The 23,146-nt window shown below is 41.9% G+C and overlaps 1 protein-coding gene across 4 annotated transcripts in view; it reads left to right on the top strand.

Moving 5' to 3' along the window:
* The window catches only part of cpne5b (copine Vb), a 602,363-nt gene that overhangs the window by 209,140 nt on the left and 370,077 nt on the right, over positions 1 to 23,146 (top strand). Inside the window, exon 8 of one of the 4 annotated variants that reach the window (XM_080209681.1) lies at positions 17,023 to 17,045. The exons of the other annotated variants lie outside the window; for them this stretch is intronic. Coding sequence (XP_080065807.1) covers positions 17,023 to 17,045 — 23 coding nt within the window. The remainder of the gene's footprint in view (positions 1 to 17,022; positions 17,046 to 23,146) is intronic. 4 annotated transcript variants of the gene reach the window in all.

Here is a 23,146-nt window from a genome sequence, read left to right as displayed (position 1 = left end):
TTGGAGCCGGCAATTTTATGTGCCTTCATCTTAGAGTCATACCTGGCACCAAAGGAAGATGGTTAAGGCTGTTGGTCAATTATCTCAGCTCAGGACATCACTGCAGTTGTCCCTCAGAGTAGAGTCCAAGGCCCCAACTGTCTTTGGCTGCCCCATCGATGACCTCCTATCCGTCGTAAGGTCAGACATGGAGATGTTCACTGATGATTGCTCAATGTTCAGCGCCATTCAGGACTCTCCAGATACTGAAGGAATCCATGTCCAAATGCAACAAGATTTGAACAATATCCAGACTTAGGCTGACAAGTGACAAGTAAGATTTGTACCACACAAGTGTCAGGCAAAGACTATCTCCTTGAGTGGACCTATCCACCGCCCCTTGAAGTTCAGTGGTATTAAAATCACTGAATGCTCCACTATCAACATCCTGGGGGTTACCTTTGACAAGAAAATGAATTGGACTAGCTGTATGAATACCACGGCTACAAGAGCAGATCAGATGCTAGGAATCCTGTGCTGAGTAACGCCCCACCTGAGTCTCCAAGGGCCGTGCAGCATCTATAAGACATGAGGACCGTGATTGAATACTCCCTCCGTGTCTGGATGAGCGCACCTCCAACAACACTCAAGAAGCTTGACAAAGCAGTCCACTTAATTAGTACCCCTTCCACAAGCATTCAATCTCTTCACCACCAATGATGTTTTGCAGCAGTGTTTACCATCTACAAGATGCACTGCAGGAACTTATCAAGCCTACTTCGACAGCATCTTCCAAACACATGATCGCTGTCATTTTACATTCTTAGTCTTCACTGCAAACCTTGGAGTAAATCAGATGTAACTGGGTTTTTAAAGTTAAAGGTTTATAATTTTTAAAGTTGTGGAATGTCAAATTTCTTCATTATGATAATAAAATGATCTGCATTTTGAATTTATTTTTAAGTTTTTGCTCTTTCAACTTTAATTCCATGTGCATGCCCCTGTCATTTAATTCACTTTGTAAATGTCAATTAAATATGAAAAATTCATTGCATTTTATTTGTTGCTGTGCCCTCTGTGAGAATGCTTCAGTGTGATTGGCCTTTCCCCCTGCCAATGGAGACCACTGTTGTTGGACAGCCTTGACTTGGTGCCAGATTCAAAGAGATGTCAAGAGAAAGGGAAACCCAGGCCTAAGAGAATGGTGGGTCTTTGTGGGCAGCTTTCTTTGCGGTCAGTGGTGCGTGCCATCACTTAGCCACTGACAATAAATCCCAGCCTTTGAGAGGCCCACAGAAAGGAAACATTTGAAGCTTGTCTTTGGTAGCACCTGGTGAAACCAAAGTAGAAAACCTATAGCTAAAATGAAGTGAGCCCAAGCAGAAATTAGGGCATTTGAACAGGGAATCATCTGACAAGATTTAAGTTTAGAAAAATTAATTAAAAGCATCCTGAGGAATTGAGAAAAAAAAAGGTCTTTACCAATGGAAAATAAAATGCATGAGAAACTAAGTAAAGTTCACAGATTTGTTCTTTGGCAATGTGAATCATGCAGGAAGATATCCGAGCAGGCTGAGCTTTCCTTCCCCAGTCAAAATCTCACCCATCTAATGCAGAGAAATTTGCAGCTTGCAATTTCTGCTGAAACATAATGTTGCTCGAACTCCATTCCTATTTAAGTGGAACACAAGCCTTTCCTGACAGACAAATTGGTGACTGAGCAGAATGAATTCTGAGGCTGTTCCTGATGGGACAAACCTGCGCTCAGACATCCCTCAGCTCCAGAGACTGACTCCTCCTCTCCTTCACATGCCCTCCTTTTCTCTCCTCCCCGTTTCTTCGTCTCTGCTTCTCTTTTTCTCCTTTCCTCTTTGTCACCTTTTTCTCTTTCGTATCCCTCTAGTTGCTGTCCTCTTTGACCACCCTTCCCCTTTCCATTCCTCTTTCCCACTCAGGTGAATTAAAGTACTCAACGCAGGATTTTTCAACGTTTCATATTATCCATTACCCAAAACCGGAATACTGGCCTAATTTTGTCGCCAGTTTTGGGTTGATGATCCGTGTCATCGAGAAGCAGAATAAATAACATAATGTGGTGTTATTCACTGTCGAAGTTGTGCGTAATAAGTATGATTTCATATTTCTTGACAGTAATGATCAGGGCAGGATTATAGCTTCATGGAATGATTTGCTGGTTAATTGAAATAATTGTTTAAAGGCAGCATTTTCTGAATCATTAATTCATTCTTCATACAGAAAGCATGGCAAATAAATTGCAGAGGGATTTTGCAGTCAACTTTTGAATGCAACGATATGTTTGTTGCTGAATGAAATTATCTGCGTTGTGCTATAGTTTCACCTGTGTGCTCGAGCCGATGAATGCTGATTCTAATAAGATTTCTGCTTGTTGGTCATGCAGCAGCATCTTGTGCCTGCCTTGCCCTTTCTGTGAGAACACAATTTACAACACAATTCTGTAAATGCTTGTGACTTATTGGAAAGTTCAGTATTTTCTCAACTATGCTAATTAAAGGAGGTTTGCAATGCTGCACTAATCTAATGGCTAAACTGTAAAATGAGGACCATACTTCAGATTTTTTTTTATTGCTGCATGGCGTATGTTAGAGACCAGATAAGAAACTCCAAGGCATATTGTGAAGTTAACCTGGAACCCAGCCTTTTCTGATTTTGGCATTAGTGCGAGCATAAGGGATTTCGCTCCAGGTATAATTTTACTGAGCCACTAGAATGCTTTTATTAAAACAAACATTAACAATATATTTAAAATATAACAAAAGTAATTAACATAACTTTTACAAATTAAATACTTAAAAGGGGGGGCGGTTTAGAACGGAGTTGAGGAGGAACTTCTTCACTGAAAGGGTGGTGAATCTCTGGAATTCTCTGCCCGTTGAAGTGGTGGAGGCTACCTCGCTAAATATTTTTAAGACGTGGGTTGATGGGTTTTTGATAAGAGAGGGGATTAAGGGTTATGGGGAGGGGGCGGGGATGTGGAACTGAGCCACGACAGATCAGCCATGATCTTATTGAATGGCGGGGCAGGCTCGAAGGGCTAGATGGCCTACTCCTGCTCCTATTTCTTATGTTCTTATGTAACATGGCAAGATATGATTCTTAACTGTTAGCTATGTCTATAGTTCCAATTTAAGCAATATCCCCACAGACATAAATTCCCTCTTCAGAATCAATTAGTGCAAAACATTTAGGCATATGTGGGTGCAAAGCTGCCAACCTTTGAACATGTCTAGACGGAGATATAGAAAGATACCTGTCTTCAGACTCCCATACAGCAGCCTTCTGAGATAAATCTATCTGCAACCAGCAGAACTTCAGAATAAGAGGCCTATTTTCTGGCAGGTCCCAATTTCCAGAGAGAGAAAGAGAGCTACTTTTCTTTAAAGATCCCAAGCAGCAGCTGAGGTTGGTTCTGTCTCTGAGTCTAGCCCTGCCCAGTCACAGAATTTTTCCTGTCAATCAACTTAGTCACATCCCATTCTGAAAAAATATCAAGGGAAAATACTAAAATAACCAAACTGCATTAACCCAGATTAATACAAACACTCTGGCAATTGTGATCAATTATGTTGCTTCAGCATCAACATTGGGCTGTTGGTTAGAAACAAAGTGGCACCAGATAAATAGAATTAATTGACTTTAAAAAAAATCCTGTACAAGAATCATGGCGCATATACATTTGTTAAAGGTCCAATATCATCATGCATAGAAATTAGTGTTGCCGTTAAAATGAACTATGTGTGGGAAAGGTATTTGTAATTCTGGAATTGCAGAACAGCACACATTTAAACACATGTTATTGTACAAATGTTGTAAGGAAGTAACTTGCTGGCAATATCATACTTTGTATAGTTTTCAGCCTCATTAATAACATGTGAGTTTTTTAGACTCATTAATTCTAACAATATACTATCTCATGCACCTTCTCTGTACTTCTTTTCTCAACCTTTGCTTTGAGCCCATGTAGGAGCAGAGTCTGTAGATTGCTTTGATATACTGCCAGATGAATGCCTTGACTGCAATGGGGCTGAATTTATTGTTTCAGTTGCAGTGTAATTGGCTGAGGGTGGCCAGCAAGAACAAGAAACGTATGTCCATTTAACCATTACGCAATGGCAGTGTTACATCTTTAATGAAGGCTTCCAATTGTGAGCAAGCATCCTTTCCCTGGCATTTCCTCTGAAAATTCCTCAATCTCAATGTTTTTTTAAAAAAAATTCATTAATGGAAAGTGAGCATCGCTGGTTGGCTGCAGTCACATATGGGCCAGACCAGGTAAAGACTGCAAATTTGCTCATCTGAGCAGATTAATAAACCAGATGGGTTTTTATAACCATGCTTTCATAGTCATCATTAGATTTTTAATTCCAGATTTCCTTTATTGCATTCAGATTTCACCATCTGCCTTGGTACAATTCAAACCCTGGTTCTCAAATCTTGCCTGGGTCTCTGGATTACTAGTCCAGGGACAATACAACTTCTTCCCCATTTCAATGTTTCACGATCCTTCAAGGCTAACACTGGTAATAATGCAGTGTCAACCAGTTTATTATTCACAGGTCTATGAAGAAGGTCATGGTGCGGTGTAGTATGGAGAGGCAGAGGTGGAGTGTTATTGTCACTGAACTAGTAATCCAGAGATCCAGGGCAAGGTCTGGGGACACAGTTCAAATCCCACCGTGGCAAATAGTGGAATTCGAATTCAATTAAAAAAAAAATCTGGAATTAAACATCTAATGATGACCACAAAACCATTGTAATAAAAACCCATCTGGTTCACTAATATCCTTTAGGGCAGGAAATCTGCCGAGCTTACCTGGCCTGGCCTGGCCTACATGTGACTCCAGAGCCACGGCAATGTGCTTGATGCTCAAATACCCTCTGAAGTGGAGGGCAGTTAAAGACAGGCAATAAATGCTGACCCAGCCAGCAATTCTCTCATCACAAATGGATTAAAAAAAAAACTCTACAACTTCCCTGGACCACCAACCTCATTCATTTTGCTGTTGACTGGCGCCACACAGCATCATTGAGCAGCTCAATTTTGTTGGTCTGCATCCTTCCCAGGAATTCGAGAGACACTGTTGTCATCTGGGCCTTTTCTAAAGTGACTTAACACTATCAATAATCAGTCTTTAATCGGCCCAATGCATTTTAAAAATCCTACTTAATGTTCAACATTGCTTGTTTGAAATAAACGGTTTCACAAGCTGGAAGCAAAGATAATGTACATATCCTGAACATGCATTATTGGTCATTGAAGAAACCTAAATTAATGCCACTATCTACTAATGTTAATTCAAGCTTATTAACATCATGTACTGGTATAAATTCAGGCTATTTTATGATGCTGTGCACTGATTAATCCGGCTCCATCACAGCCTAATGCAGTCATTCCTCCAAGCCAGTTTTATCCCTTCATTGTTGTTTTAACCAGAAGTGTATGGCATCAGAAAGAGGAATTTGATATTTTTTAACAATCTTAATTGTTTGTAACATTGTTTATATGCAACCTAACTTTATATCAAGAAAAATACATAAAGGATCCTTGGCTCTATGGTCTTTTTACGGCATCAAACCTGTTAATTTTCTCTGGGGTGCTGTGGTTTGTATGGTGCATTGGGCCCTTAAATGTACTGTTTCCTTTTTATTGTGATAGCCATTTTATAAAGTGAACAAATTGGTATTTTTTTAAAGTGACCATAATACCATAGAAGACAACAGCTGGACCTTTTTCTGATTGTTCATGTCAGTGGGATCTTCCAGTCTCACTGGTCATCCTCTGTTGAGCTGAATGTTTTGTCTCTTCAGTGTCAATACTTTGTAAAGCATCGATAAAATAGGTAATGGTTCTGTTTTCTTTGGTTGGCTTAGCTTATGTGCAAATACTGACTCGAGTAATCACAAAACATCTTGCCCTTCAAATAGCAATTGGCCATCTTGACTATCACTGAACCAGCCCAGTGACCCAGAATTTTAGGGAGCTTTATACTACCACCCTAGAAAATATCCTCCTCTCCTTGCTGGAACATATTCTCATATACTGATGCATCCCCATATTTAATTACATCAACATTTCTCACCCCGCACCCCCCCCCCCCTCCCCACCTCTTGCCTTGCCCTCCCTTCATCAGATCTCAAATAATCTCCCTCTCCCAGCACAAACGCTGGTATAATAGTCACCTTGGTTATCATAGAATCATAGAATTCCTACAGTACGGAAGGAGGCCATTTGGTCCATCGAGTCTGTAATGACCATAATCCCACCCAGGGCTTATTTCCAAAATCCCACACATTTACTCTGCTAATCCCTCTGTCACTAGTGATAGCATGATAAGTCAACCTAACCAGCACATCTTTGGACTGTGGAAGGAAACCGGAGCACCCGGAGGAAATCCACGCAGACGTGGGGAGAATGTGCAAACTCTACACAGATTATCTTAACGTCCAGCATCTACTAAATTAAAACAAATTGCAGATTTACCTCCTCTGGTCGTCCACTGTCAGATCTGGCTGGGGCTCCTCATCTTTTATTTGATAAAACCGCTTACTACAAGAGTAAAGTCAATTTGTTTTTACAAAGCATCTTAATATTGTGAAATGTCCAAGGCACTGTACAAGAGTGTAACTTAAATGTCATCTTGAGTAGAAACAGTCCAATAGTCCTTCTGTACCATATGTTCTGTTCAGCCCTTGACATGCACGTCTCAATCATCACCTTAGATCCTAAATGTAACCACTCTAATAAGTGGTTATTTAGATTTCAGCTGATTTTTTGTGCACTATTTTACAATAATAATTATAACTGCAGAACAGAAAAGCAATGGAAATTTTCCTCGTACTGTTCACTCAAACACTGTCACAAACCTATTGAGCGGAAATGCCTGTTTCTGTTGCTGCAGAGGGTTTGGTGAGAACTAAAACCCCTTGGCTGGAATTTTATCGCCCTGCCTGCCATTGGAATAGGAGCAGGCAAGGGGCCATGAAAAGATATGTTGACCTCTGGCGGAATTTGATTTGACTTATTATTGTCACATTAGTATACAATGAAAAGTATTATTTCTTGCACACTATACAGACAAAGTATACTGTTCATAGACAAGGAAACGAGAGAATGTAGTGTTGCAGTCATAGCTAGGGTGTAGAGAAAGATGCAAGAACTTAATGCAAGGTAGGTCCATTCAAAAGTCTGAGGGCAGCAGAGAAGAAGCTGTTCTTGGGTTGATTGGTATGTGATCTTAGACTTCTGTATCTTTTTCCTGATGGAAGATGGTGGAAGAGAGAATGTGTGGGATCCTTAATTATGCTGGTTGCTTTGCCAAGGCAGCAGGAAGTGTAGATAGAATAAATGGATAGGAGCTGGTTTAAGTGATGGATTGGGCTACATTCATAACCTTTTGTAGTTTCTTGTGGTCTTGGGCAGAGCAGGAGCCATACCACACTGTGAAACAACTAAAATGAATATTTTCTATGGTGCATCTGTAAAAATTGGCGAAAGTTGTAGCTGACATGCCAAATTTCCTTATTCTTCTGAGGAAGTAGAGGTGTTGGTGGGCTTTCTTAACTATAGTGTCGGCGTGGGGGGACCAGGACAAGTTGTTGGTGATCTGGACACCTAAAAACTTGAAGTTCTTGACCCATTCTATTTCACCCCTGTTGCCATAGAAGGGCACATTTTCCACTATGTTACCCAAAGTCGATGACAGTCTCCTTCGTTTTGTTGACATTGGGGGAGAGATTATTGTTGCAGCACCAGTTCACCAGATTCTCTATCTCATTCCTGTCTCACCATTGTTTGAGATCTGTCCACTATGGTGGTGTTGTCAGCAAACTTGAAAATTGAATTGGAGGGGAATTTGGCCGCACAGTCATAGGTGTATAAGGAGCATAATAGGGGGCTGAGAACACAGCCTTGTGGGGCAACAGTGTTGAGGATGAGCATGGAGGAGATGTTGCCTGTTGTCACTGATTGTGGTCTAGGAATTAGGAAGTTCAGGATCCAGTCACAGAGGGAGGATCCAAGGCCCAAGCCCCAGAGTTTGCAGATGAGTTTTTTGGGAAAAATAGTATTGAAGGCTGAGTTGTAGTCAATAATTAGGAGTCTGACATAGATGTTATCTAGGTATTCCAGGGTTGAGTGCAGGGCCAGGGAGAGGGTGTCTGCTGTAGACCTATTGCAGCAGTAGGCAAACTGTAGTGGATCCAGGTAGTCTGGGAGATTGGAATTGATTCGTGTCATGACTAATCTTTCAAAGCAATCCATAATGATGGATGTCAGAGCCTCCGGCCGATAGTCATTAAGGCATGCTGCTTGGTTTTTCTTAGGTACTGGGATGATGTCATCTTCTTTAAGCAGATCGGGACCTCAGATTGTTGTAAAGAGAGGTTGAAGATGTCTGTGAATACCTCTGCCAGCTGATCTGCGCATTGTCTGAGTGCTCTTGGCACCCATCCAGACCAGTTGCTTTCCGTGGGGTGATCTTCGAGAAACTGCTCTGACATCTGCAATGATGACCTCAGATACAGGTTCATCCAGGGTGGAGGGCATGCTCTTGCTGATCTCTTGCTCAAAACGGGCATTGAATGTATTGAGTTCACCAGGGAGGGGTACATTGGAACCGACGATTTTGTATGCCTTTATCTTGTAAGGTTTTATATTTTTTTCATTTTACGATTTTGGGACGAGCAAGTTCATAAGGTCTCACCCAATGTAATATTTTCCTCATTCGCTGTAATCTGTGTTTTTTAAAGGAATGTGTGTGTTTCCTACACCACCACTAGCCGTTCCCCCCACCCAAGACTTTTGTGTGGTCAATTTAAATAACAGCAGCAAGCTTTCATGGAATTAAATAAAGAGGATTATTTATTCATGTGTGTTCTGGTGCAGAGTGCATGTATCTCTCTGGCCCTTGGAATTTTAGATTTTGTTTTTATCCATAGCCAGGTTCAGGCCCATGATGGCACGTTTCATTGTCTTTTATTATTGACACAGTGGTTTGGAGCCAGGCTGGTTCATTCACAACGGAGGAATGATAACATATCAATGTACCAGCTACAGTAACTTTGCTGGAAGACCTTATTTTACTTGGTATTGCAATACTTTATATTGCTCAGACAATCTGGCAGCCATTCTTTGTTGGATCTCTTCCACTGAGCTGATGAAGATTGTTCCTTTGCAACTGAGAAAGCTATTTGCATTTGAGAACTTTCCAGAGGTATTTTCAGACATGAGTTAATCCTTTCTCTATGCATAAGTAGCAAAAGCCACTTGACCTTTGTAAGCCATTCTTAACAATCTCATTGGTGTCCACCTTCAAATAAAGGACAGGTCCAGAAAATGTTTTACCATCCAAGTTTAAATTTAGGGATAAGACGTGCCTTCCCTGGGCATGTTCCGTAAATGCAACATATAATAAAATGCAGTTAGGCAGGTTGGCTAAGTCACGAGCAATTTATGTTGCATTCTGCCCTCACCGTTTTGCTGGTGAAATGCGGTAATGAATCACAATCAAACGTAGTGAAATGCATAGACTTCAGGCAATATGGAAGCTGCAGGGATTCACTGAGGACTGAGCTCACCCCAATTTCTTTTCAATGATTTCATACCAATGCCTGGTGCTTTTTGATGCCTTGGGATACTCATTATGCCAGTTCTATTTGGCGATGGAAGTTATTTTTTTCACATCAGTGATTAAGTATAAACGAGGCTATTTGGAACTTTTCTAACCTGATTGATATTGGTGTGTTGAAAATGTCCTGGAATTAAAATACGCCTTGAGATGGAGAAACAAGATTTAAAAAAACAATATTGATTAAAAGCCTGTTGGATACCTCGAGTTGGGCACACACGAGGCTGAATTGACTTGGACTATTTGGAAATCCAACACAGTGTGAGGTGATCGTCGAATGGATCTCACAATCCATCATGTTGCAAATGGGAATGGGTCATTTATTATCTTAAAGGGGATATCCTCCTTTTCCTACCATTCTTACCCTGTTTCTAGGAGTGGCAAAAATAACAGCAGCCAGTAGCCGATTCACAAAAGCTCTGTGAAAAATTGCACCCCGACCTCTAAAGGCAATCTGTCAAGACCCAGCTTAGTACCCAGAATGTTGCCTTCATTCTGCCATGATATTTCTAGTTTTACACCTTCCATTGAGCAGTGAGATGATGGGAATGGGGAATGCCCAAGAGTCAGAGATGGAAGAACGCCAAGTTCTTGGAGCATGTTATTGGAAATGGTGGAGTTTTAAAGTCATGGATGGATTGAATAGGGGAATGAGAATCTCATGGCTTAATAGGAGCTAAGAAACGAGTGAAACAAAACATATAAAAGGACAAAATAAGCTAAAACTAGATTCAGTGTAGGCAAATGTAAAGTGCAGTACGTATGAAGAAAAAATGAATAAAGAAAAAGCTTATAGCACTTTATTAGGCGAAATTCTCCCATTTTGTGACTAAGTGCCGTGGTGGGGGTGGGAATGTGGGGCGTTTCCTGCTGCAGTAGCTGGCGGGAAAACACGCCAAATCTTCCAGCTCCGTCCTCATTAATTGTGCACTTGAATCTTTTACACCATATTGAGTGGCAGGCAGTCCTGGATGGTGTGTCATCCGCCATTGTGGCTGGGTGCCATATTGGAAAGGCACCCTACATCACTGATCCACTATTGAAGAAAGAAGGCAGATTGCCTGAAGTGAAGGGAGAGCTCTGGAACCACTCTGAGACTGGAAGACGGGCCTCCTGAGAAAGATGATGGATCTGCAGGAACATTCTGATGCTGGAAGATGGATCCTCTCCTGGACACCTAACCTGGGAGGTCCATCTGCAGATGCTCTCCCAACCCACTGCTGTGATGTTCCAGTGTTGTAACCAACTTCCATGTCAAATCTCCAGAGGTAGCCCCAGGCCTTGTTCAGACACTACGCACACCATGTTGTGTTTTGTGTCAGTGTGTTTTTCCAGAAACTCTGACGTGGGTGATTGGCCTTTGTCTGCATCCCAGGAAAGGGATGTGTATGCGGTTCATGCTGGTGGGTTTTCTGGGATGACATGGCAGGCACCCTTGGAAGATCCCACCATAAATTGACACTTGCCTGAATTCAATTTCTGGCCATCCTGCGGCATTCTCCCTTTGTACCCACCATCAGACACATTGGGGAGAATTTTCCCGTCCCTCCCACCAGGGGAATCGTAGCCGAGGGGAGGTGGAATGTGTAAAAATCCATTGAAGTCCGGTTTTAGGGCAAGTGTGGCTGGAAGATTCCATCCATCGTGTCCACTTGGCCTGAAGTTTAAGGAATTAAGTTTGAATTACGATCACTGGTGTTAAATAGGCAAACCACAGCTTAAAAACTGTGCATTACTAGTCCTATAAACAGAAATAATGCAAATGATTCTTTTGATTTTCCTTCCAGCATGGGTTCATCAAATGACTAAAGGTGAAGGCGAAAAAGATCTGGAAGATTTAACAGACACAATACTCAAACCTGTCTGATCAACGCGGAACAACAATTAACAAAGCATATCAAATATGGAACTGTATCACTTAAATATTGGAGCACAAGCTCAGGGATGTTCAGGTCTAGTGCATTGCTGAAACCCTATCTTGGCTAATAGTTAATTTGTTTATTAGTGTTGCAAGTAGGCTTATATTCACACTGCAATGAAGTTACTGTGAAAATCCACTAGTCGCCACACTCCAGCGCCTGTTCGGATACATTGAGGGAGAATTCAGCATGGCCAGTGGACCTAACCAGCATGTCTTTTGGACTGAGGGAGGAAACCAGAGCACCCGGAGGAAATCCAAACCGGCGTGGGGAGAACATGCAGACTCTACAAAGTGACTCAAGCTGGGAATCGAACCCGAGTCCCTGGCTCTGTGAAGTAGCAGTGCTAACCACCTGGCCACCATGCCGCCCTAATATGCATTGCTCATCATTCAAATGCTATGGAAGGGATTTCAGAGAAGAACCATGTCTGGCATCAGAAATGAATGAAAAATTGTCGAAATGTGGGCTTTGCTGACTGGAAAATGTGACTGAATGTTGGATGACCTTGTATGAGTACAAAAGATAGGAAGTGGCTTTGAAAAGATGGATAAAGGCCACTATTTCAAACTTTGAGAATGAGATTCAGCTTTGGCAACCCTGAGGGGAAATGGTCCCTGTAGGCAAACCCAGAGTCTCATTGCTATTTGTGAGTTGTATGAGTTAAATTGTAACCTGTAACACTGCGCCTCAGGTAAGAGAAGTACGCATCCGAAAACAAAAAATTGAACGATGGAAATGCAAGGTAAAAATCAGAAAATGGTGACATTTTGCTACATGTCAATGAGAACATTTGAAACGTCACTTCCTATCTTTTTCTGCCTTAACAGATGCTCACTGACTTCTGAATTGCCAGCATTTTCTGTTTTCATCTCGTTACAAAATATCTGTTTTAATTGCCCTTCATTCAAAGATTGCTCCCGTCACAATGTGTGCCACTTTGAACAATGATGTCTGAGGTGTGAGGCAGGATTTCATTCTTTGGGCCTCCGTGAATACAACGCTTTGGTCATTTTTTTCTCTCTAAGTGAAGCAGTTTTAGAATGCAGGTTGATGTATGTATGAGATTCTTCTGAATTTCGCGCAAGATTTATTAGGTCACAGAGGTATGTATAATTTCCGGAAGGCATTGCGCAGTTCGCTTGGAATTGAGCAGCATTTTAGTACTCGAGGTATTTGAACTATTATATTTGGTAACTTGAGCCATCATGTCATTTTATGATCACGCTGTACCTTCATGGCTCCAGTAAATAGCTTGAACTCTGGTACCAATCATCCTGCTGCTACTCTGCAGGCTTTGTGTGTTTGTGAGGAAGGTAAGTGCCAACAAATCTCAGGCAATTATTATATTGCCACCCACTCCACCTTAGGGGTTGAAGATAATAAATGAAAACAATCATGAAAAGTTAGGGTGGCGCGGTGGTTAACACTGCTACCACTCAGCACCAGAGACCTGGGTTCAATCCCAGCCTTCATTTCCAAGTGAAGCAAAATGGGAGGCGATGGCCTAGTGGTATTATCACTAGTCTATTAATCCAAAAACTCAGCTAATGTTCTGAGGACCCGGTTTCAAATTCTGCCACGGCAGATGATGGAATTTCAAGTCAAATAAAAAATATCTGGAATTAAGAATCTACTGATGACCATAAAACCATAATCTCCCTCTGTGACTAGATCCTAAACTTCCTAACTCACAGACCGCAATCAGTGAGCATAGGCAACAACACCACTTCCATGATCATTCTCAACACCGGTGTCCCACAAGACTGTGTTCTCAGCCCCTACTATACTCCTTACACACCTATGATTGTGCGGCTACATTCCCCTCCAATTCGATTTTCAAGTTTGCTGACCCACTGTTGTGGGTCAGATCTCAAACAATGACAAAGCAGAGTACAGGAATGAGGTAGAGAATCTGGTGCAGCAACAATAGTGTTTCCCTCGATGTCAACAAAACGAAAGAGATCGTCATCAACTACAGGAAGCGTAAGGGAGAACATGCCCCTGTCTACATCAATGGAGATGAAGTAGAGTGGGTTGAGAGCTTCAAGTTTTTAAGGTGTCAGATCACCAACAACCTGTCATGGTTTCCTCCCATGCCGTCACTATAGTTAAGAAAGCCCACCAACGCCTCTACTTTCTCAGAAGACTAAGGAAATATGACATGTCAGCTATGACTATCACCAATGTTTACAGTTGCACCGTAGAAAGTATTCTTTCTAGTTGTATCACAGCTTGGTATGGCTCCTGGTCTGTCCAAGATCGCAAGGAACTACAAAAGGTCATGAATGTAGCCCAAACCATCAAACAAACCAGCTTCCCATCCATTGACTCTGCCTACACTTCCCACTGCCTCGGCAAAGCATTCAGCATAATTAAGGACCCCACACACCCCGGACATTCTCTCTTCCATCGGAAAAAGATACAAAAGTCTGAAGCCACGTACCAACCGATCAAGAACAGCTTCTTCCCTGCTGCTGTCAGACTTTTGAATGGACTTACTTGCATTAAGTTGATCTTTCTCTACACCCTAGCTATGGCTGTCACACTACATTGTGCAGCCTCTTGTTTCCTTTTCTATGAACGGTATGCTTTAGTCTGTATAGCACACAAGAAACAATACTTTTCACTGTATGCTAATACATATGACAATAATCAATGAAATCAAATCAGATGTTGGAAAAAACCCCATCTGGTTCACTAATGTCCTTTAGAGAAGGAAATCTGCTGTCCTTACCTGGCCTGCTCTACATATGACCCCAACGCCACAGCAATGTGGTTAACTCTCAGCTGCCCTCAGGGAACTAGAGATGGACAGTAAATGCTGGCCAGGCAGCTACACACATGCCCCACGAATGAATATAAAAACAAAAACAGAAAATGCTGGAAAATCTGATAGTATCTATGGTTCCATTCTCTCTCCAATGTTTCGAGTCTGGACAACCTTTCGTCAGCCAGCAAAGTGAGTTCCCTTGAGAAAGAAAGGCAGGAAGATTAAAAAAGAAACAAAAGGGAAGCATTCTGGCTCATGAGATTTGCCAGCTGTTGAATACTAATCAAAATGGAAAGGCACTGGCTGTGTGTGTGTGTTTGTGTGTGTGGAGAAGCCCACGTTACTGACCTCTTTCCTCCCTATGGTCCTGCCAAAAGCTAATAGTGTGAAGGGATGTTGCCAGGGAAAAGCAATACAAAAATGAAATAATGAAGGTATCTTCAGTCTGCCAGAAAGAGAGTTGATCAGCTCTTACTCCTACTCAATCATTGTTCAAATACTTTCCAGGCCATGATTAGTAACCATGCCTCTGAATTTCCTGTGAGATGCAAGAGTGAGATATAGGTTTCTGCCCTCTCCAGCTCTCCCAAGATACTTTAAAGAGGAAAAACTTATGCTGGTCCTGAGTATAAGTTGCACAAGGTAAATTTTGAGGACCTTTTAAAGTAAGACTGAGGCATTCAAAGAGTCTCAGAGAATTAAAATGGCTGCACGTTTTTCAAATGAAGGAGAGAGCCACAGAAGGGTCAAAGTTGAAGGACCAAAGCCTGGATGGTGTCACCAGACACAGTCACAGAAGTTGATTGAAGGGGACGACATGATGGAACTTGTAAATAGGGAGGATTTGACATTGAATGGATAAACGGACTGGGAGGCAAGTAACAACATCAATGTTGAGCAAGTAAGATTTTGTATAGGACAGAGATCAAAATGCCAGTGAAATAGGCATCAGAATAGTGAAATAAAAGCAAAATGCTGTGGATGCTGGAATCTGAAACAAACACAAAGTGCCAGAAAATTTCAGCAGGTCTGACAGCATCTGTGGAGAGCCAGTGTTTCGAGTCTGGAAGACCCGTTGTCAGAGCTGTGAAGGGTCATTCAGACGCGAAATGCTGGCTCTATATTCTCCCCACAGATGTTCTCAGACATCATAATAGTGAAGATTGGAGCTAATTAAAATGGGGGTGACAATTTCAGCAGTAACCGGGTGAGGTTAGGCACACAAGTGTGATTTCATAAAGGTAAAAGTAAGCAATGTTCTTCATGGATGAGAAATGGTATTTGGAGCATAATTTGGGAGGCATAGGCACTGAGGCTTTTGGTTTCACCTGAGCAAGCGGTCACAGAGGGAGATGGAGCTTAAAATGGGAAAAAAAAGACATGCACTGATGTAGTGCCGTTCATGGCCACTGTATATTCCAAAGTCCTTTACAACCAAATGAAGTATTTTGCAGTGTTATTGCTATTGTGATGTTGGAAACAGAGCAGTCAAGTTGCACACCGCAAACCTTCACAAACAGTAGTGAGATCATGACCAGATAATCTGTCTGTTCTGTTGATTGAGGGATAAGTATTGGTCAGAGCGTGACAGATAACTCGCCAACTCTCCTGCTCTTGTTCTCATCAAAAAAAAATGACATTGGCCTTCCACATCCATCTATGAAGGCAAGTCGGGCCTCGATTTAACATCTTGTCCAAAAAAGCAGCACCTCCAACAGTGCAGCTCTCCTTCAGGGTGATGAGCTGAGATTGTTATAGAGTTATAGAGGTTTACAGCATGGAAACAGGCCCTTCGGCCCAACTTGTTCATGCCACCCTTTATTTTGATTACTTAACTAGTCCCAATGCTTGTGTTAGGCCCATATCCCTCTGCGCCCATTTTACCCATCTAACTTTAAAAATGGTTTTTAAAAGACAAGATTGTACCTGCTTCTACTACTGCCTCTGGCAGTTTGTTCCAGATACTCATCAGCCTGTGTGGAAAAAATTGCCCTTCTAGATCCTTTTGTATCTCTCCCCTCTGACATTAAACCTATGCCCTCTGTTTCAGATTCCACTACCTTTGGAAAAAGATGTTGACTATCTAACTGATCTATGCCCCTCATTACTTTATAGACCTCTATACATCTAAGTCTCCTATGCTCCAGAGAAAAAAGTCCCAGTCTATCAAGTTATGGAGTAAAACTTTAATCCACAACCTTTTGATTCAGAGACCAGAGTATTACCAACTGAACCATGGCTTACACCAGTTGGAGAAGAAGGGCATCAAATACAATAGATCAGATCTTGTCAATATTCAACTGGAGCATGTTCTTGCTGTGTGAGTTGGCTTTAGATGAATAATCGGACAAAACGATAACGGTAGAAAGTAAGATGAATTGTTATTGGTATGCAGGTAAGGGGTCATCCTCTTTTTACTGGATATAATTAGTAAGATCTTATAGGAAAATGATGACATTAGGTTCATAACGTGATAGTCATAAACTTGGATAGACCAAAATGTTTCATAGCCAATGAGTTACATTTGAAGTATGATCACTGTTTGTGACCGTATGTGACAGTCAATAGCCAGAATTGTCCGGCTGCTCCCTCCAGTGAGATCTTCCAGTCACACTGACAGAGAACCAGCATTACATACAACAGGAAAACTCTTGGACAATGGTGGCACCACAAGAGCCTGCCATAGGCTAGTATCAGACTGCCTTTGTAGTGGCAAAACTTGCCACGGGTGGAGTGGAAAATCCCGTCCAATATTTGAACAGCAAAATTCCCCCAACATCAGGAATGAAATTGGAGTTGTATTGATTTTGAGATTCCACTTGAGGGATAAATGTTGGTCAGAGCTTATACTTATCATGGGAACTTTTAAGTGTGCCTGTGTAGGCAAGTAGCAAACATCAACTTCATATCCCATCCAAGAGATATTAAAGCAGCACTCTCACAAGAATGCTCTTGACTTCAGTCCCCTAATTCATCATGATAAATGTTAGCTTGTAACCCCCTCTGGCTCACAAAGGCATTCAGTCACCTCTACGCCCTTTGATTCCTAAGAAGCATTTTGCCCTCTGGCCGTACACTGGACTATCTTGCCCTTGGATCTTTTCAATTTTGGTTCCAAGTTGCAGTTCCTACTGGACACTGTTACTTTGCTTTGGAAACCAACTCTGCTGTTGGGAGTGGCTGACTATTTTTTTGAGACTTCGAGCTCTCACTTACAGAATATGATGGCGGATGGTGAGATTTCCCAGCCAGACTTCTTGGGTTAGCACATCAACCATTGCAGTACATCCTCGCCCATTGCTGCTTTAATATATTAACAAAAATGTACAGATCTGTCTAAACCATCTACACAGGTTGCATGGAATCATTGAATCCCTGCAGTCCAGAAGGAGACCATTCGGCCCATCAAGTCTATACCAACCACAATCCCATCTATTCCCATAACCCCACACATTTATCCTGCTAATCCCATTAACGCTAGGGTCAATTTAGCATGGCTAATCAACCTAGCCCACACATCTTTGAACAGTGGGAGGAAACTGGAGAACCCAGAGGAAACCCACGCAGGCATGTGCAAACTCAACTGTGGGCGGCACGGTAGCACAGCGGTTGGTACAGCTGCTTCACAGCTCCAGGGACCTGGGTTCGATTCCTGGTTTGGGTGGCTGTCTGTGTGGAGTTTACACATTCTCCTCGTGTCTGCTTGGGTTTCCTCCAGGGGCTCCGGTTTCCTCCCACAATCCAAAGATGTGCAGGTTAAGTTGATTGGCCATGCTAAAATTGCCCCTTCGTGTCCTAAGATGCGTAGGTTAGAGGGATTAGTGGATAAAATATGTGGGGATTTGGGGGTAGGGCCTGGGTGGGATTGTGGTCAGTGCAGACTTGATGGGCCGAATGGCCTCTTGGTGTACTGTGTGGTTTCTATGATTTTTATGATTCCACAGAGATATTGACTGAGGCTGGAATTGAACCTGGGCACCTGGTGCTGTGTGGCACTGTGCTACACTGCATCCATGTAGGCAAGTCAGATTTTTAAAATTTACATGATTTCAGGAGAAACCCAGCTAACATGTGGTCCTACAGATCCATGTCTGTGTTCATGCTCCACATGAGTATTCTCCCACTTTACTTCATCCCACCCAATCTAACACAAAATAACCTTTAATTTCTCACGTACTTATTTAGCTTGCCCTTAAACACATCTATGCTGTCTGCTTCAATCATTCCATGTGGTGGTGAGGTCCATATTCTCACCGTTTTTTCCAACGCTGGACATTTTCCCCTGCATTCTTTATTGGATTTAATTGGGGTTATGAAGTTAGCGATAGTTGGCCTCCCTCTCTTCATTTAATGTGGTAGCTTCTAGACCCACAGGCTGAAGACCTCTATGACATCCTATGGCCCACTATATGAGCAAGTGTTTGGGTCTGATCATCTTTGCCCGTTGCACAGATCTGTGTGTGTAACAGGGTTGATTTTAAGTCAACAAGGGAGTAGTACTCCCTGCGGTGTGTGATTGAATTCGCTTAAGGGAACAAGTGGACAAGGGATGCAAACGCTGTCAAGCTGTAGAGGTTTAAGTAACTACCAAGCTGTGGGAGGTCACCTCAGACAGTTCCAGAATGCCTGTGGTATGTCAGCAACTGACAGAACCTATCAGTCAGCAGGCAGATATGCCAGTACATGAAAGACCTTCAATCATACATCACGAGTGTTTTCTATTGTCTTCTTGAACTTATACTTCGGATTATGTCTGTCTATGGTCCAGATGTTTTGTTTTCCCCAAAACAAAACTTTTTTTTTTCACATGGGGAATGGGCAGGGTCGGAGCTGAAATTCAAATTGGCCAGGGTGTACAATGACCAGAAGCAGATTGCCCATCTCTTAGCTAGCTCTGTCAATTTTCCTTTCTTTGATAAATGAGAGGAATATCGGGCTGGTGAATGGATGACCCATCCACAAAGTTGGATGTCACCCCTCAGTGCGCCCATAGATGGTTCAATAGAGAAGATTGGCAATCAGTTCCTGTATTAACAATGCTTTGTACACCCAGAACCCCAGCAATTTATCTAATATTACACTTTATCTTGCAAGTTACCCTGTGTAATATTATTAGCCAAGAGCTTAACATGATTGTAGCAAGCTCTTAAAACTGCTATTTGAACAGCAACATTAACCCATTTATTTTACCTTGAATGGTGCGGCATCGCAGCAGAGGAATTTAATGTTAACACGTGAAGCATTCATATTATAATATTAGAGAGTGTGAGTATACATTATAAAATTAGGTCATACGAAATTTGAGTATTTCTGAAATAAAAGGCATGCTATCAAAGTTTTTCATTTTGCACTCATCAGGCCAGACGCAAGAAAACCAAGTTTGTCATTTTTTGCAAATCTATCCTGGCAGGATGTCTTATTTAGATCTTTTTCTTTACTCATCAGCTTAAATTGTTTGTACTTCGAATATGCTGTAAATGCATGTTGATAATGGCATGGTTTGGATAACCAGGGATTTGGGGCTTTGGCCGATGATGGAACCAGTCAATGAGGGTTGAGAAGAAGAACAAGAATGGCAGTGAATGTAAATGGATGAACAGGAGTTAAATGAAGTACAGCAAGATAAATAGATGAAAAGGAAGACTGAACTAAGAGAGAGAAGGGAAACAGAAAGGAAAAGTAAGAGAAAATGAAAATTTTCGGAACATCCAATTTGTTACCTAAAAGAATGAAGCGCTATGGTACCAGTTATTCCCTTTTCAACCCATAGAGTTTGATTGGCATTACAGGAATATAAATCTCTTGAGAGTCCTCATACAGTTGAGTGGCATCCCTAAATTTCTGTGGCGAACTTAATTCATATTTACTATCCAAATGCAGCAATTACTTGAAAATCATAGGGAGGATGATGGTGAACTGCCACTTTGGCTATGCCAATTATGAAAAGATACAAGTGGTCTAGCAAATTGTAACGATTCACAACTCATGGGCTATCACTCCCTCCCCACAAATTACTAGATGATTTGCACATTGATAATTGTTTGTTCATCAAATTCACTGTTATTTTCCCAGAAACTTCTGGGTCTTTAGTTTACAGATGTATGTCAAATGCAGATTGCCAGCTAAACTCCCCTCTAATTACCAATCTTGCCACTCAGTAGTTTAAGTTGACTGAAGTTCCTTTTGCTTTGATTGATGTGCAGACTGTTACCCCTTAAATACTGAGCATCTTTGCAAGGTTTCAAACTTCTAATGATATAAAGCTGAGTAGGAGAACGCAGACAACTGGAGGTTTTTGCTTTTTTCCTTTCTCAACCATTTTAACAGGAGTTTTCAGTTGTTACTTCCTCTTTCTCAAGGACATTGACATAACCTAGTGGCCTATGTTATCTTGGTCTCATTGGCCATTTTGTATATTTAACTCTGAATATTACACTCAGGTTGGAGGAAAAGAAGGAGGTCACATTTAATTCCAAACAAGTTAATGGCTAGCAATCTATGCCAGAAATACTCTGATTTTCTTTTTCACTACTTGTTCTAACTGAAGAACATTTTTTTGTCATTGGCTGTGAAAAGTTTAAATTATATAAACTATAATCATAACTTGTTTGAAATATGAAATAAATAATTATTAATGATCGCCCAGGAGCAGGCAATTTCACTGACAGTAGACCTTTAAAGCTTATTTATTGATGTGACAAGTAAGCTTACACTAATACTGCAATGAAGTTACTGTGAAAATTCCCCCAGTTGCCACACTCTGGCATCTATTCGGGTACACTGAGGGAGAATTTAGCCCATGCACCTAACCAACACGTCTTTTGGACTGTAGGAGGAAACCCACTCAGACACAGGGAGAATGTGCAGACTCTGCACAGACAGTAACCCAAGCCAGAAATTGAACCCAGGTCCCTGGTGCTGTGAGGTGGCAGTGCTAACCACTGTGCTGCCAACGAGCCTTGCTGCCACCGACTTAACTGGGATTGAGGTGGGAAAATGGCTGTGTTGCCACTCTCCTGCCTTACCAACCTCTGAATATTTTGAAGAGATCAAGAAACTTGTAAGAGAATTGGGTATAATCGTAGAAGGAATACAAAAAGTTAGCTTACAGGTACAGCACTCAATTATGAAGGTAAATAGCATGTTGGCCTTTATTGCAAGTGGATTAGAGTTCAGGAATATTAAAGTCTTGCAAGGGTTCTACAGGGTTATTGTGAGACCAAATCTGGCGGAGGGGAGAAATTTTCAGCTTGTGTTTGTCGCTGCATCATTTTCCCTTCCCTCCGGCTGGTGAAGGATTCTTACCTTTGACCCTCATTTTAATGAATTTTCATAAAAAGATCTCAGGTCAGCCAAATCTGGCTCCACAATCAGGCCTCGCCTCACCTTGCCAGAGTGATGGTGTAAACCCCACCCACTCTTTTATACACTCTTAAGAGGCTCAGGTGGAAAGAAGTCAGCAGCACAGTAGCATAGTGCTGAGCACTGCTGCTTCACAGCTCCAGGGGCCTGGGTTCGATTCCCGGCTTGGGTCACTGTCTGTGTGGAGTTTGCACATTTTCCTTGTGTCTGCGTGGGTTTTCTCCAGGCGCTCTGGTTTCCTCCCATAGTCCTAAAATGTGTGAGTTGGGTTGTTTGGCCATGCTAAAATTGCCCTTTAGTGTCTTGAGATGCATAGATTTGAGGGATTAGCGGGTAAAATATATAGGGATAGTGGGGTAGGGCCTGGATTGGATTTGGTTGGTGCAGATTCGATAGGCCAAATGGCCTCTTTCTGCACTGATTTCTATGATTCTATGGTTTCTTTGATTCTATGTTCTGTGTTTCCGGAGAAGCAACATTCTGGTTTCAGTCAGCGCCTGACAAAAATTGGTAAGTCCCCACCCACTGAGCAGTTTTGGTTTCCACATGTAAGAAAAGATAGTCTTGCCTTTGAGGATTGCATTGTAGATTCACTAAACTGGTGTCTGTGATAAACGGGGTGTTGAGAGGCTGAGCAAATTGGTCTTGTATTCTCTGGAGTTTAGATGAATGAGAGGTGATCTCACTGAAACCTACAAAATCCTGAAAGGACTTGATAGAGTGGATGCTGAGAGATTATTTTGGCTAGTTGGAGAATCTAAAACATTGGGGGGAGGGGGTGGTGGTGGGGTTGGGCATTGTCTCAGTATACTGGGTTGAGCATTTAGGACTGAGAAGAGAATTATGTCATTGAAGAACAGCTTTTTATCCTGCTGCCATGAGGCTTTTGAATGTACCTAAGTTGATCTTTCTCTATACCCTAGCTATGACTGTAACTTTACATTCTCCTCTCTCTCCTTTCCTTCTCTATGAATGGTATGTCTTGTCTGTATAGTGCACAAGAAACAATACTTTTCACTATACATGTGATATAATAAATCAAATCAAAGGGTTCTGAATCTTTGGAATTTTCTACCACAGAATGTTGTGGATGCTCCATTGTTGAATAAATTTGAGGCTGGGATTGTTCATCTCTCCAGGAATCAAGGTGAATGGATAGGAAAGTGGAGTTGAAGCCCAAGATTATCCATGATCATTTGGAATGGCAGAGCAAGCGCTATGGGCTATATGGTCTACCCTTGTTCATTTTTCTTGAGTGGGTGAAGAACTATTTCTGTGTGGAGTTTTCATGTTCTCCCCACGGGTTTCCTCCAGGTGCTCCAGTTTCCTCCAACAATCCGAAAGCGATGCTGCTTAGGTGCATTGGCCATGCTAAACTCTCCCTCAATGTACCCAAACAGGCGCTGGAGTATGGAGACTAGGGGATTTTCACAGGAACTTTGTTGCAG

The sequence above is a fragment of the Carcharhinus amblyrhynchos genome, chromosome 22 (assembly GCF_965287045.1).
Source record: "Carcharhinus amblyrhynchos chromosome 22, sCarAmb.v2.hapA, whole genome shotgun sequence".
NCBI classification, from domain to species: domain Eukaryota; kingdom Metazoa; phylum Chordata; class Chondrichthyes; order Carcharhiniformes; family Carcharhinidae; genus Carcharhinus; species Carcharhinus amblyrhynchos.
This window is presented reverse-complemented; position numbering and strand designations above follow the sequence as displayed.